The sequence below is a fragment of the Rhagoletis zephyria genome, unplaced genomic scaffold (assembly GCF_001687245.7).
Source record: "Rhagoletis zephyria isolate East Lansing unplaced genomic scaffold, Rhagoletis_zephyria_1.1 Rzeph_scaffold_01950, whole genome shotgun sequence".
Taxonomy (NCBI): Eukaryota; Metazoa; Arthropoda; class Insecta; order Diptera; family Tephritidae; genus Rhagoletis; species Rhagoletis zephyria.
In genome coordinates, this window is record NW_016159034.1 from 1,307 (window position 1) to 15,822 (window position 14,516).

Genomic DNA, 14,516 nt, shown 5'->3' on the forward strand with positions numbered 1-14,516 from the left:
CAAGGTTGAAGTGCCTTAAAGCATGCATTTTCTGTCATAAAATTCATATGGATGAAAATGCGCAGTACCGCAAAAAAATAACACCAAAAATCAATGTGAGTTTTATTTTACTTCATTTATATGGACTATAAAACTGCTTTCTATGTGTTTCTTAAATGCAGATTAAAAAGCTTTAAATTTTTATGAAAGCTTGTTGAAATTTTTTTATATATACATATATGGGGCATTTCACCTCAAGTGACCCAACTTTTGAAATCTATGTCTTCCGATCGGAATGAAATTTGCACCAAGATTAGTCCTAAAAAATAGTAGTTATGACACAAAATTTCAATGGGATCGGTCAAACACACTCCGAGTTGGAGGGTCTAGAATTTTGGCATTTTGGTCAAACGGCCATTTTTTCGGATCCATATAACTAATTACCTAATAGATTTCTCTTCAGTCTTTACAAATTTTATTTTTTTTTAAATTAAAATGAATTTCTTTTAATTTTTTTTTTTTAAATAAAAAATTATTTTTATGTTTTTTTTCAAAAAGGGGTATTTTTTTTATATTTTTTTTTTGCTCAAAAGAAAGCTTATGTATTTTGCTTTAAGAGTTTTGTGGTCGCTTAGTGGGATGCAACTTGTGTATCAATCAAAATTAGCGTTTAGTAACTCGAAACACGGTTTTTTTAATTTTTAATATATGACCTATTGTCTTCTTTTTTTCGTATTATTGTGTAAGTGTCTCGGAAACCTGAAAATAAAACTTATATGAGAAGGTATATACAATTACCTTTCCAACGGTATATAACACGCCTAACCAAAGTTTCATACCCTCGATACTGCCATTCCCGTAGTTAAGGATGATTAAGATTTTTCGTAGTCTAACACAGCAGGTACTCGATTTTGTGCATCCAAACTCTTTATTAATAGCTTTGCAGAATTTTGAGTATTAGATTTGCATACCTACTAGCACAATATTTAAAAGGTATGAAGAATATGGGATTTTCCGGTAGTTAAGGATGATTAAGATTTTTCTTTGTACCTAACCACAGCAGATTCGTCCAAACCTTTTCTCAATAGATATTCATACCTACTCGCGCAACCTATAAGTAGCTATAATAAATCAGCTATAGTTTATGAAGGCAGTGTATGGTCATTTTGAAGACCACTTTTTTAGAAACAGCGTTAAAATAAAGACTGTGTTATTTACATAATTAATATTTTCAGTAGCTATGGCTCATAAAAAGGCTAAGCTTGATAAAGAAATTTTTGCTTCTTTTTGCTTTAATCCCTTCAACAAAAAAACCACGTTTCTTCAGATACACGACGGCTTTCTGACGGCTTAATATCAAAATTCCCTACGCTATCAAAACGGATGCGAATTTGTGGATCGTGCAGGAAAGAGCTCAGCAAATTGAAGGAATTACCGACTTCGAAAAGTAATGAGCCTTGTGAAGACGTTATTCCAGATAGAGACCATATTGAATCTGAGAAGGATGACCGAATTTCCGATGACGATGGCTCCAACTTTACTGAAGAAAATATGACTTCAAGGGATGAGTGCCAAAACCAATACCACAAGGATGCAGTAAAAGTACTTGAGCAAATAAAAGAAAAGTACAAAACTTCAACTAGTAGAGCAGAAAAAATTCAACTTCTCACGCTTGCTCCACCGACATGGAGTCGCGCAAAAACAATGGCTGAGTTTGGAACATCAGAAAGAAAAGCCAGGATTGCTAAAAAATTAGTTGCAGAGCATGGCATACTCACACTCCCAAACACAAAGAAAGGAAAACCTTTAGAGTGCAAAACTGAAGCTCTAGTGACTCAGTTTTATCAGCGCGATGATATGAGTCGCCTGATGCCAGGGATGAAAGACTGGGTGTCTGTACGAATTGACGGTAAGAAAGTTCAAATGCAGAAGAGGATAATTCTCTGCAACCTGAATGAGCTGTTCGCGAGCTTTCAATCTGAACACGAGGATATTAAAATTGGATTCACAAAATTTACCCAGCTCAGGCCAAAACATTGCGTCTTGGCAGGAAGCAGCGGAACTCATACAGTATGCGTTTGCATTTATCATGAAAATGTGAAGCTGATGTTGAAGGAAATCAACTTGAATTATTTAACAAATGATTCGCCGGAAGATTTGAACAGTTACCGTGATTGCCTTAAATTGACAATGTGTCCTAATGTATCAACTTCTTGCCACTTGGGTGAATGCTCAAATTGCCCGGGAACTACGTTCATCAAAGAGAATTTGGTCAAGTCTTTTGACCGAGAATTTGTGGAGGAGGTCAAATTTGAATCTTGGCTGCAGTCTGAAAGGTGCACATTGAAAACAGTTATCTTAAGTGTGGACGATTTTGTGGAAGAAATTTGTACCGGATTGGTAAACTTGAGAACCCATGACTTTCTAGTCAAGGAGCAGCGGTCATTCTTCGAAAATTTGAAGATACATTTGCAGGCAGGTGAATTCGTTATTTCATACGATTTCGCAGAAAACTATAAATATGTTATCCAGGATGCCATACAAGCATTCCATTTCAATAACGACCAAGCAACTATATTTACAATAGTTATTTACTACATGAAAGATGGAAAACTGGAACATAAAAGTATGGCAATCATATCCGACGATTTGAAGCATGACGCCGTTGCTGTTTATGAGTACCAGAAGATAATACTAAATTATCTAAAATCCGAATTCACAGTAGCGAAGGTATACTACGTTTCGGATGGAGCTCGTCAGCATTTTAAAAACAAAAGTAGCTTCGCAAATCTTATGGCTCATGAAACAGATTTCGATACACCAGCTGAGTGGCATTTTCATCCTACTGCTCATGGTAAAGGAGCATGTGATGGTATAGGAGCAAATATTAAAAGAAATGCAGCGAAGTATAGCCTCCAATGCTCTCATCAAGCCCGTATCTTAGATGCGAAAGCTTTATTCCGGTGGGCAAAGAAGTACTGTAAAGAAACTGAAATAATTTTTAGTAGCAAAGATGATCATGCGGAAACTGCGAAATCACTGAAGAGCAGATTCGATGCTGCAGTAACAATCGATGGTACCGCTCAATATCATGCTTTCATACCGATTGGCGATGGAAGGCTCAAGTTAAAGAAGTTTTCTTCCTCTACCCAATGTGATTTCTTTCCAAAAGCGAAACCCGAAGTGAAATCAACAGCAGAACCCAGTAACCCTAAGAAAGGATTGACGAAAAAAGCCACAAAGAAAGGTGGAAAATAAGGTGGATGGAAGGCTGGCTATTATAAAATTAACTATCTTGTATACTTTTTATGTATCTATTTATTAAATTATATATTAAAAACTATTCTAAATAAATAAAAAAATTCATAATTTTGGCCAATTCTATAGAAAAACAGTTATTTTATTCCAAAGGTGTACATATTGTGGGTATTGTTATATAGCGTTGGAAAGGTAATTGTATCTAATTTTTTATGTCTTATTTTCAGGTTTCAGAAAAACTTAGGTCATATATTAAAAATTAAAAAAAACGCTGTTTCGAGTTACTAAATGCTCATTTTAATAGATAAACAAGTCGCATCCCACTAAGCGACCTCAAAACTCTTAAAGAAAAATACCTAAGCTTTCTTTTGAGCAAAAAATAAACAATCTTAATCATCCTTAACTACCGGAAAATCCCATATTCTTCATACCTTTTAAATATTGTGCTAGTAGGTATGCAAATCTAATACTCAAAATTCTGCAAAGCTATTAATAAAGAGTTTGGATGCACAAAATCGAGTACCTGCTGTGTTAGACTACGAAAAATCTTAATCATCCTTAACTACGGGAATGGCAGTATCGAGGGTATGAAACTTTGGTTAGGCGTGTTATATACCGTTGGAAAGGTAATTGTATATACCTTCTCATATAAGTTTTATTTTCAGGTTTCCGAGACACTTACACAATAATACGAAAAAAAGAAGACAATAGGTCATATATTAAAAATTAAAAAAACCGCTGTTTCGAGTTACTAAACGCTAATTTTGATTGATACACAAGTTGCATCCCACTAAGCGACCACAAAGCTCTTAAAGAAAAATACCTAAGCTTTCTTTTGAGCAAAAAATGAACAATCTTAATCATCCTTAACTACCGGAAAATCCCATATTCTTCATACCTTTTAAATATTGTGCTAGTAGGTATGCAAATCTAATACTCAAAATTCTGCAAAGCTATTAATAAAGAGTTTGGATGCACAAAATCGAGTACCTGCTGTGTTAGACTACGAAAAATCTTAATCATCCTTAACTACGGGAATGGCAGTATCGAGGGTATGAAACTTTGGTTAGGCGTGTTATATACCGTTGGAAAGGTAATTGTATATACCTTCTCATATAAGTTTTATTTTCAGGTTTCCGAGACACTTACACAATAATACGAAAAAAAGAAGACAATAGGTCATATATTAAAAATTAAAAAAACCGCTGTTTCGAGTTACTAAACGCTAATTTTGATTGATACACAAGTTGCATCCCACTAAGCGACCACAAAGCTCTTAAAGAAAAATACATAAGCTTTCTTTTGAGCAAAAAAAAAATACCCCTTTTTGAAAAAAAAACATAAAAATTATTTTTTATTTAAAAAAAATTCATTTTAATTAAAAAAAAATAAAATTTGTAAAGACTGAAGAGAAATCTATCGAAAACATTCCTGAAAAAATTTTCTAAATACAATAGGTAATTAGTTATATGGATCCGAAAAAATGGCCGTTTGACCAAAATGTCAAAATTCTAGACCCTCCAACTCGGAGTGTGTTTGACCGATCCCATTGAAATGTGTCATAACTACTATTTTTTAGGACTAACCTTGGTGCAAATTTCATCCCGATCGGAAGACATAGATTTCAAAAGTTGGGTCACTTGAGGTGAAATGCCCCATATATGTATGTATGTATACTGCACATTGCTTTAATTTTGAACTGCATGGTCCTTGTTAAAAAATAAACCCAATTTTAATTAATTTTAAAGATAACTAAAATGAAGTAACAAAAAAATTAATTGTTAAAACTTATATTATATTAAAATATATTAAAATTTTTGTTTGTATTTTATGACTGATTGTTTACCTTATTCTCTTTTTTATTACAATTTAAGTATTTATGTATATTTAAAAAACTTTGAAAAAAATTCAATGAATTGAATTAAACTATTTTAAACTAAAAAAATTGTTTTTAATTTTCTAACAACTTTGAGCGCCGTTTTGCTGTTCGCTGGTATATCGTTCTTGCGGCCTGCAGGGGAGTCGTTTTTGCGACCCTCCGACGAGTCGTTTTTGCGACCCGCCGGTAAGTCGTTTTTGCGACCCGCCGGCGAACAAATTGTTCACCAAAACGAAGTCGTTACGACGTCGTTTGGCAAATTGGGCTATTGTTTGCATGCAACTAAATAAAATTTGTTGCTTTTCTACTCTTTCTGTTGACGTTCGGATTGTGTACGTGTAAGAAGCCGATTGTGTACATGTGAAAGGCCGAATAAAGTTCGTTTCCCAGGAAAGTGTTTGGCGGGCACTGACGTACATACACATGTACTGATATTAAGGTAATAGTATCCACGGATGTTAATAAGAACATTGCCATATTTATTTTAATTTTTTTTATAAATTGTTTTTTTTTCACAACTCTTCTCCAGCTTTTGGGGTAATATTAACATATTTAGCATAAGTCTAGGCGCGTAAGCTTATAATAAATTTTCAGAATATGTTCAATAAGTTTGCCTATAGAAATCGCAGTGTTTATAAAAATTTGTTTAAGTTTGAAATTAAAATGTGTGAATAATATATATAAAATCATAATGTGGTGAATTATATAAGAAGGTGGTGACTGTGTGTTGGGGTGGGTGATTATCAACTAGGGACCTCCATTCAAAATTGGTGCATATCTGGAGGTCATGGAAGGGAGGGTTTAGAAGCACGAGTGCCAGTTCATCACGGCAACTCATAGATGAGAGAAGGAGGAATTCTAGTCCATCTTGTTTTTTTCCAACCAACATTTGTTTTTTTTCGTGAAGCCAGTGCACTCAACAAATTTTTTTTGTAACAAATAAAAAGGGACTCTGCAATAAAGTGTGATGTAGGTAGGAGCCGTAGAGGAAAGGCCGCGAATCCCCCAACCACTGTTTGCTAGCCAATAGACGGGTCCCGACAGACCTACTCCTCGCAGTATCTGATGGTACTCAACTGATCAATAGATTGAGTGACATCTACTTGATATTACCCCGGTAAAATACCCCGAAATCATTACAAGTAAGGTATATATAAATGCTTTTATAAAAGGCGGCGTGGCACATCCCATAGTCGTGGACATTTTGATCAGCTTTAACTTCGGCGCCATATGTCACATGAAATTGAAATTTAGTATGCAGACGTATATTATAGTAAAGTTCACTGAATATAAAATTTCGTAAAAGTGCTACGAAAAGCCTTCGTAGTCTTGGTTTTTGTACAACGTACAAATCTTTCGTTCATAATACGAACATATTTTCCACAACGAAACAAGATTTTACGAACCATTCGTAAATATAACGAAAGGACTTTCGTAAAGCCTTTTTTCAGTACAATTTACGAAATCTTTCGTTTATTTTACGAAACACATTCGTAAATTACTGAACAAATCTCTGTACGAATAATTGTGTATATTGTACGAAGGCATTCGTAATATTTACGTATGGTTTTAAAATTTACGAAATCTACAATTCTGTATTCGTACAATTTACTTAATAATTTCGTACATAGAACAAATGCAGAAACATTCTTTTTTAATTCGTACAACAGACGAATATTTTCGTACAATGTACTAAATTACTGTCAGTTTAATATTCCATCATATTTTTATGTAGTGCGTGTTAAAGCTGTGGATAAATGCTTTTAAGCATCCAATATTTATAACATCGCCCACGCTGACCCTTGCTATGCAATGTGGGACTTCACAAATAGGCAATTTCATCAGTTAGCTATCAACGGCAAGCCCAAGCCAAGAACAGACGCACTACTTAATGAAATTTTAAGTAAGTACATGTATGATTTTTCACTGAAACTTGCCTTTCAGACGCCTTATAATTTTCCTTTAATTTATAGTCGAGAAAGGAAACAAACATCGAGGAAGCTGCGAATCTATCAAGTACCTCCGCATAAAAACATTGCAAAACATTTTGTTAAAGAAAAACGCTTAAAATTAGGAATGAAAGCAAAATAAAAGTGTTATGTTATAATTCGTCTTATGTTTTTTACAGTGTTGCAACTTGCTATCACAACACCTAGGTATAAGTTAATCTATTGTTATATGAACATACGGTATAAACCTATAAACCTGCAGACAAGCACTAAAGCTTCGCGGGTTAGACTTAAGTAAACTTTGTAAACTGAACTCATGAACTGAATAAAAAATCAATCAATCAATCAATCAATCAATCAAAAGCAATCGGAAGTTCTACGAAACAACCCCAGCTTTTAGGAAAATAATTTCGTTAAATATACGAACTATTTTGTGCATTTTACAAAAATTTCGTAAAAAAATAAAGAAATAGTACGAAACTCTTTAGTAAGTAGTACGAAATTCGTTCGTAAACAGTACCAATACGTTCGTAAAATGTACTAAGTACTGATGTCTCATATTTTTGTAGTATGTACGAAAACGGTTTTGTACAATCAACGAAAACTTTCGTGGCTCAAAATGACGAAGCCATAAATTGGGAGCCATAATTCACATGAACTTGAAATTTGGTATGTAGACATCATATATGTAATACTTCTATATTGGCAGTAAGCTAACTTCTCAATGTGTAAGCGTTCCGAAATCAAAGCGAGACAGTCTAGTACCGTTTTTGTATATGTGTTGTGTACATGTTTATTTATAAACGTATGTGTTCCTATTCTTTCGTACGTGTTTATTGATATATCTGTACTGTAGTGTTTTCGGACGGTACTAGCTCTTACGGCCAATATAGGAGTATTACATATATGGTAGACATACATATATATGGGAGTTGTTTAGAGTAAAGTATATATAAATGAGTTTTTAAAATGGGGATACACACGTATTCTTCAATTATGTATATCACTCTGATATTTAAATCTGTGTCTTACAGTCTTTAGACCATTTCAAAACGGAAAGATTAAATCGTTTTTTATTATCTCGCGATGCTGTTAAACGTAAAATGTTCATTCATAATGAATAAATCTCCTTTCGAAATAAGTATTCTACAAGAAAAGTGGCGCTATTCTAAAACAGCAAAGCGAATAGGCAGATAAACGGAATGTATAGTTTGTCTCCTTTAATTTATGCTGAATTGAATATTTGTACTGTTTTATATTTTGATTTGTTTACCCCGAACGACGTCGGGTGCTCTGCTAGTAATATATATAAGGTGTCGTTTGAAAGGTATTGGCCTATAGAATAACACTAAATTGGGTGAACCCACATGCCCCCTTAAACCGGCAAAAGCCAAAAAACTTTTTTTGTTTCGCAACACTTTGGCCTAATTTTTAAGAATCCGGTTAATTGTTTATGAAGCTTGACCATATTTTCTGGACACACTCTGCAAGATCTTTCCAACGGTATCTCAAGCATGTCGATTGGACGTCTGGATAAAAACTTCAAAACTCGTGTATATATAAGCGAGTCATTTCAGCATGCTACTGTGGCTGCTTTCGTCACTCGCGTGCACTGCCGTGCGCTGTGATATGCCATGACGTGTACCATTACTTCGATTCATTTTTATTTCCTTTCATACTGCAGAAATTTGTATTACTTTTTATATTAGCCTATATAAATTATAAGTTCGTATGGGAGTATTTGTTTAACAAAACTGGTCAAATGTCATAAACTTTGATAAAAGTGTCTCTAAACATATTCACCCCTATTCTGCAACACTTTCGTATTTGGATTTTGCTACGATTCGTTGAAATGGTATGCTGCAATCCAAATCGTATCTTCGAACTTTCGGCATTCGTAACAATGGCATGCCTAAAAACGAACTAGTAAGAAATTGACAGCTTTTTAGCGTAATTTTGTACGAAAACAATTCTGTGTCGGAAGCGAGATAAAAATTAAGCAAAAAGATGTAAATTGATGTGTGTTTGCAGGAAATATTAGTGGTGTGCTTTTAAACAGATACATTTGCCTTTTGTATATATGTACGTATATTTGTATCCACTGCTTTATAAGAACGAACAAAAAAGAATGTTCGTTGCCCCTTTTCGAGAAACTTGGTTACGGTTTAGTTATTTGTACAATGATTTTGGGTTGTTGTATCCAAACACATCACCCGAATCTAAAAACTGTATCATGCACGTATGGTCAAAGGATTAAACTTTCATTTCAAATAAAGGTTCCAACTTTCCGAGCTCTAGTTTATTAATAAATTCGGTTTAAATCATGTACTTTTTGTGTAAATTTCAATGTGGGTTCTGCGCAAAGAAATAGTGGATGGCGTAGCCGGAGTTATATGCACAATAAATGTTGTATACCTTCAGTGGCGTAGCCAGGATTTGGATGATGTCCATCGATAACTTAAATTTGTGACACACAATAGCTAGAGGCGTCACATGAGTGCATTCATTCATATATTTATGTATGTGCCAGTTTTACCGTTATTTTTTATCTACTCGTTCATTCCATAGGGTATTCATGCTTTATTTAAATTTAAAAAATCTAATTACTATACCGTTTTAAAAATCTGAAAATCCACTGCGGGAAATTTTTATACCCGAGCGCACTTGTGCACAAGGGTATATTAATTTTGTTCACATAACGGTTGTTTGTAACAGCCAAAACGAATCGAGATAGATATAGACAAATGTATACATAAATGATCAGGATGAAAAAAGAAATCGATTAAGCCATGTCTGTCTGTCCGTCCGTCTGTCCGTCTGTCCGTCTGTCCGTCTGTCCGTCTGTCCGTGTACACGATAACTCGAGCAAAAATTGAGATATCTCAACGAAATTTGGTATGTAGGTTTCCCTTAATCCAAGGTAGGTTGGTATTGAAAATGGGCGAAATCGGACTTTAACCACGCCCACTTCCCATATAACGGTAATTTCCAGAAATACGAAAACTGCGATATTTTAGTAACTACTGAAGATAATTCACTCAAAATTGATATTTACAATAATTTTTAGACGAAAAATAAGAATATTATAAATTTTTGGAAAATGGGCGTAGCCACGCCCACTTATGGTTACATGTGTATATCTTGGTAACCGCTGCACCAATTTCTTCCAAACTTGGCACAGTTGTTGGCCTTGGTACAGCATAAAAAACCGCCGAAACTTTTTAAAATCGGACAATAACCACGCCCACATCCCATATAACGGTAATTTAGAGAAATACAAAATCTTCGATAAATCAGTAAATATTGAAGCTAATTTATTCAAAATTGATGCTTGCAACAATTCTTTACCAAGAAATACGTTTATGGTAAAATTTTGGAAAATGGGCGTGGCACCGCCCACTTATGATCATATATAAGTATATCGGTAACCGTTCTACCAATTTGTACCAAACTCGGTGTGGTTATTGTGCTTGCCACATATAAGCAAAACGTTGAAAATTATTGAAATCGGGCTAAAATAACGGCCGCTTCTGCTAATTTACTCAAAATTGATACACCCCGGCTTACCATCTAGCGGAAGGTTTCGGAAAGGTAAAAAAACATATATTTAATACTTGCGCCGGGTATTTAATGTTCGGCTCCGCCCGAACTTAGACTTTCTTACTTGTTTTATTCTCTTTTTGTCTACGCCTTCTTGTTTTTGTCTTTATAAGTTTTGAAAAAAGGTTTTGAACGAATCTTTATATCACATTCCTAGGCAAGTTTTGAAAGAATATTTTCGATACTAAAGTTTATTAAAACTAAATGCTGAAATCAGCTTCATATAGAAACAGTGTCATCGTTTATTACGAAAGAGATGTTCTTAAATATCATAACTTTACGACACTCACATATTGACTAGATTTNTAATACTTGCGCCGGGTATTTAATGTTCGGCTCCGCCCGAACTTAGACTTTCTTACTTGTTTTATTCTCTTTTTGTCTACGCCTTCTTGTTTTTGTCTTTATAAGTTTTGAAAAAAGGTTTTGAACGAATCTTTATATCACATTCCTAGGCAAGTTTTGAAAGAATATTTTCGCTACTAAAGTTTATTAAAACTAAATGCTGAAATCAGCTTCATATAGAACAGTGTCATCGTTTATTACGAAAGAGATGTTCTTAAATATCATAACTTTACGACACTCACATATTGACTAGATTTCACTATCTATTTTATTACATTTTAATTTGAATTAATTGTTTATAAAAATATAGTTTATTCCTTAACAAACAATAAAAGAAAATAAGTTTAACCTTTGAACAACATTAAAAAAAATCGACAAACTTTCGTAAAAATTTCGAACCTTCTATTTCAATTTTATCTCTTAATATTTTGCAGTTTTTTAGATCATTTAATTTTAGTCTAATAAAGTGCAAATTTAAAGTAGTTGTGATTTACAGTTGATGTATGGCATATTTTTGACGATGTCGGTAATTTTCTTCCATATTATCTAAGTATGTTCGACGATTTTTTAATGAAGACATTGGGCAACGCCTTCATCAAAAAAAAATATTAAAAATCAACGATAAGTCGCAGCTACGTATTTCAAACTCGCGTTTTATTTGAATTGATCGGGGTACAAAACTGCATACTCAAAATATGTATTTATAGGAAATCTAATTAAAAAGCTTTACGAAAGTTTATTGATTTTGTTATTGTTGCGCAGTGTAAACTGCATTTTTATAAACAAATAATATAATTATATAATTTTAAGATAAATTTCCAATCTAGTTAACATGTATAAAGTTTTGATAAGCACTTGAAATGTCAAGTTTTAGTACTGAATTCAAAGAAGATGTCTATTTCATCCATTCATAATAACTTTAAAAAATTTGTTTGTTAAGAAGTGTATCTTAAAATATCTGCCTTGACATTTATGTTAAAAGTATAAAATACGTAAATATACCTACATAAACTTTCCCGTGAATACCATCAAAGCATTGGTCTTGAAGGGAATCTACGTATGTATGACGTAAGTCGATACAATTTACAGTCGAAAAGTACAGTTTTTGTATAGATTATAGATTATTTCCCAACATTGTGGGGAACTAAGCAAAATGGCCTAGGTTATTTCGCAAATATTCAAATACATAATCCACCAACCGATAATTTTATATATTCATTAAAAGATAACTTTTCATCAGTCTGAAATAAAAAAATTATAAATCGGAAGGGTAAAATAGTATTGTGTTAGTAATTCTAAAATAAAAAGTTTAATTTCACTGACGAAGGGGGGATCTTTCCCCCAATCCTCCCTCCAATCTTAAAAAAGCTACTAAACATAAAAGAAGAAAGTGTCCACTGTAATTTTAAACCAAATTTTCGTGATTTGTTTCAATCATTTCAAATGGGGCTCTTTGGGGAATTTATTTTTAGAAAACATTTCAAAAACAGTAATTTTGTTTACGTGTCGGGCAATTTTTTTTTCATAGGGATATACATTGGATCCTTTACTAAAAACTTCTGTGGTAAGACTCCCCTCAAACGTCTTCGCTCTTTCCCTTTAAAGTCAAAGAGTAAGCTCCTTCAACAGGGATTTGCAGTAGAAATGGTCAACGTTTGGCTATAAAGAGAATCGATGCTAAAATAATTAAAAAGCTATAGGTATGACCTTTAATTAGGTAAGAATCACCTAACTATCTGAGACCCGCATCATCCGTGATTCCAATAATTCAAATGCTTATAAAAAAATAAAAATATTCTGATGACTTTAAAATCAGAATTTTTTTACAAAATTTTCATTCCAGGAAAATAATAATTTATTTTCCGTATAAATCTGTATATTTAGCTCACTATAAGCACAATGAACACATAATGAGCAATGAACACATAATGAGCACAGATGAAAGCATTAAAAATGAAAATGAATTGCAAAAACTAAATACGTTACAGGTTCCCCAAATTCTGAAACAGCCAAAGGAATGAGAAAGAAGAATTCTTTTTAAAAAGGTTTAGAAAAACCTGACACATCTGGTTCGGCTTGTAAGCGATATTTAAACAACGATCTCGCCATTACACAGTGCTACAAAAAGCATAAAATAGAAATACCTGGGAAGTTATGTACATTTTCTTGTAGATCTTTTCGAGTAAAACGAGAATCGAAATATGAAATTTGCCAAACACCCCCAAAATCTTGATTTACCGTTAAAAAACCGATTTTTCGTACTTTTACGCACTTATAAGCCTGTAACTAAGTTCAGTATGAACCGTGTTTCGGTTTGTTGCCGAGCTTGAAAAAAAGAAACTTGGGCCTTTTGAATATTATATATGCGAATATACAAATTTTAAGAGATCTGTGTGTATTTATCCACCAAACACATTTTTGTACTTTTTTCAACTTTGGTGAGGTTTTTACGAACTATTTTATAAGAAAACCATACTAGTCCTAAATCAATTGTAAAGATAAATTAAATAACGTGTAAAACGAGTGTTTCATTTCAAAAGTTTACTGAAAACAAAAATTTTGCAAAAATATTATTTTTGACTATACTACTCAAAAATGTTCTCTTGTATTCTGTGTGTTCTTGTTTCTCGTTGTAGAATATTCTGAAATCATTTTTATACCCAAGCGCACATGTGCACAAGGGTATTATAACTTTGTTCAAATAGCGGTTGTTTGTAACAGCCAAATCGAGATAAATATAGACAAATGTAAACATAAATGATCATAATGAAAAAAGAAATCGATTAAGGGGCGACTGTCCATCCGTCCGTCTGTGCACACGATAACTAGAGTAAAAATTTTGATATCTTAACGAAACTTGGTATGTGTACTTTTTTCAGCGTAGGACGGATGGTATTGAAAATGGGCAAACTCGGACAATAACCACGCCTACCTTCCATATAACGGTAGTTTTCAGAAGTACGAAAACTTCGATATTTTGCTAACTAACTTTCCCCCAAACTTGGCACGGTGTTGGCCTTATTATTATTGTGAATTTATTTTTTCCTGGGAAACGTTTTTTAATTGTAGCTATTTCTTGGTGAAAGTGTTCGCCTTGTTCATCACTGAACTGGCCCGAATTATGTGGGAACAAGTCCAAATGCAAATGAAGGAAATTTATATCGACATGTTAAAACCCACAGTAAGCATTCACAAATTCGTTCAAAACTGTGACGTAGTCGTCGCTTATGTGGCTTCCAACGAAATCATTGCATAGCGCTACAAAACACTTCCATGCACGTTTTTCTACAGAGCTAAGCTTTTTCAAAAAGCTCACTTCGCTCATAATTTTTTGCGAATTTGAGGTCCTATGAAAAAGCCTAAAATTCATAAAAAGAGATACAATTTTGGGAACTCCACTTTAAGATGACAAAAAGCGTTGCTATTTGCATCCAATTTTTTTACAATTAACAGATGATTGCACGAAAAAAGCCGGTTTTCCTATGGGACAGCTTTGCAAGCCGTGC

The 14,516-nt window shown here is 33.5% G+C and overlaps 1 protein-coding gene across 1 annotated transcript; it reads left to right on the forward strand.

The window, feature by feature from the left end:
• Positions 1 to 674: 674 nt before the first annotated feature.
• LOC108365655 (uncharacterized) lies at positions 675 to 3,021 on the forward strand. Its single transcript, XM_017619744.1, has 2 exons — positions 675 to 2,851; positions 2,946 to 3,021. Exons 1-2 carry the CDS (start codon positions 1,363 to 1,365, stop codon positions 2,975 to 2,977), a joined length of 1,521 nt encoding a protein of 506 aa, XP_017475233.1. The 5' UTR covers positions 675 to 1,362; the 3' UTR covers positions 2,978 to 3,021.
• Positions 3,022 to 14,516: the final 11,495 nt, after the last annotated feature.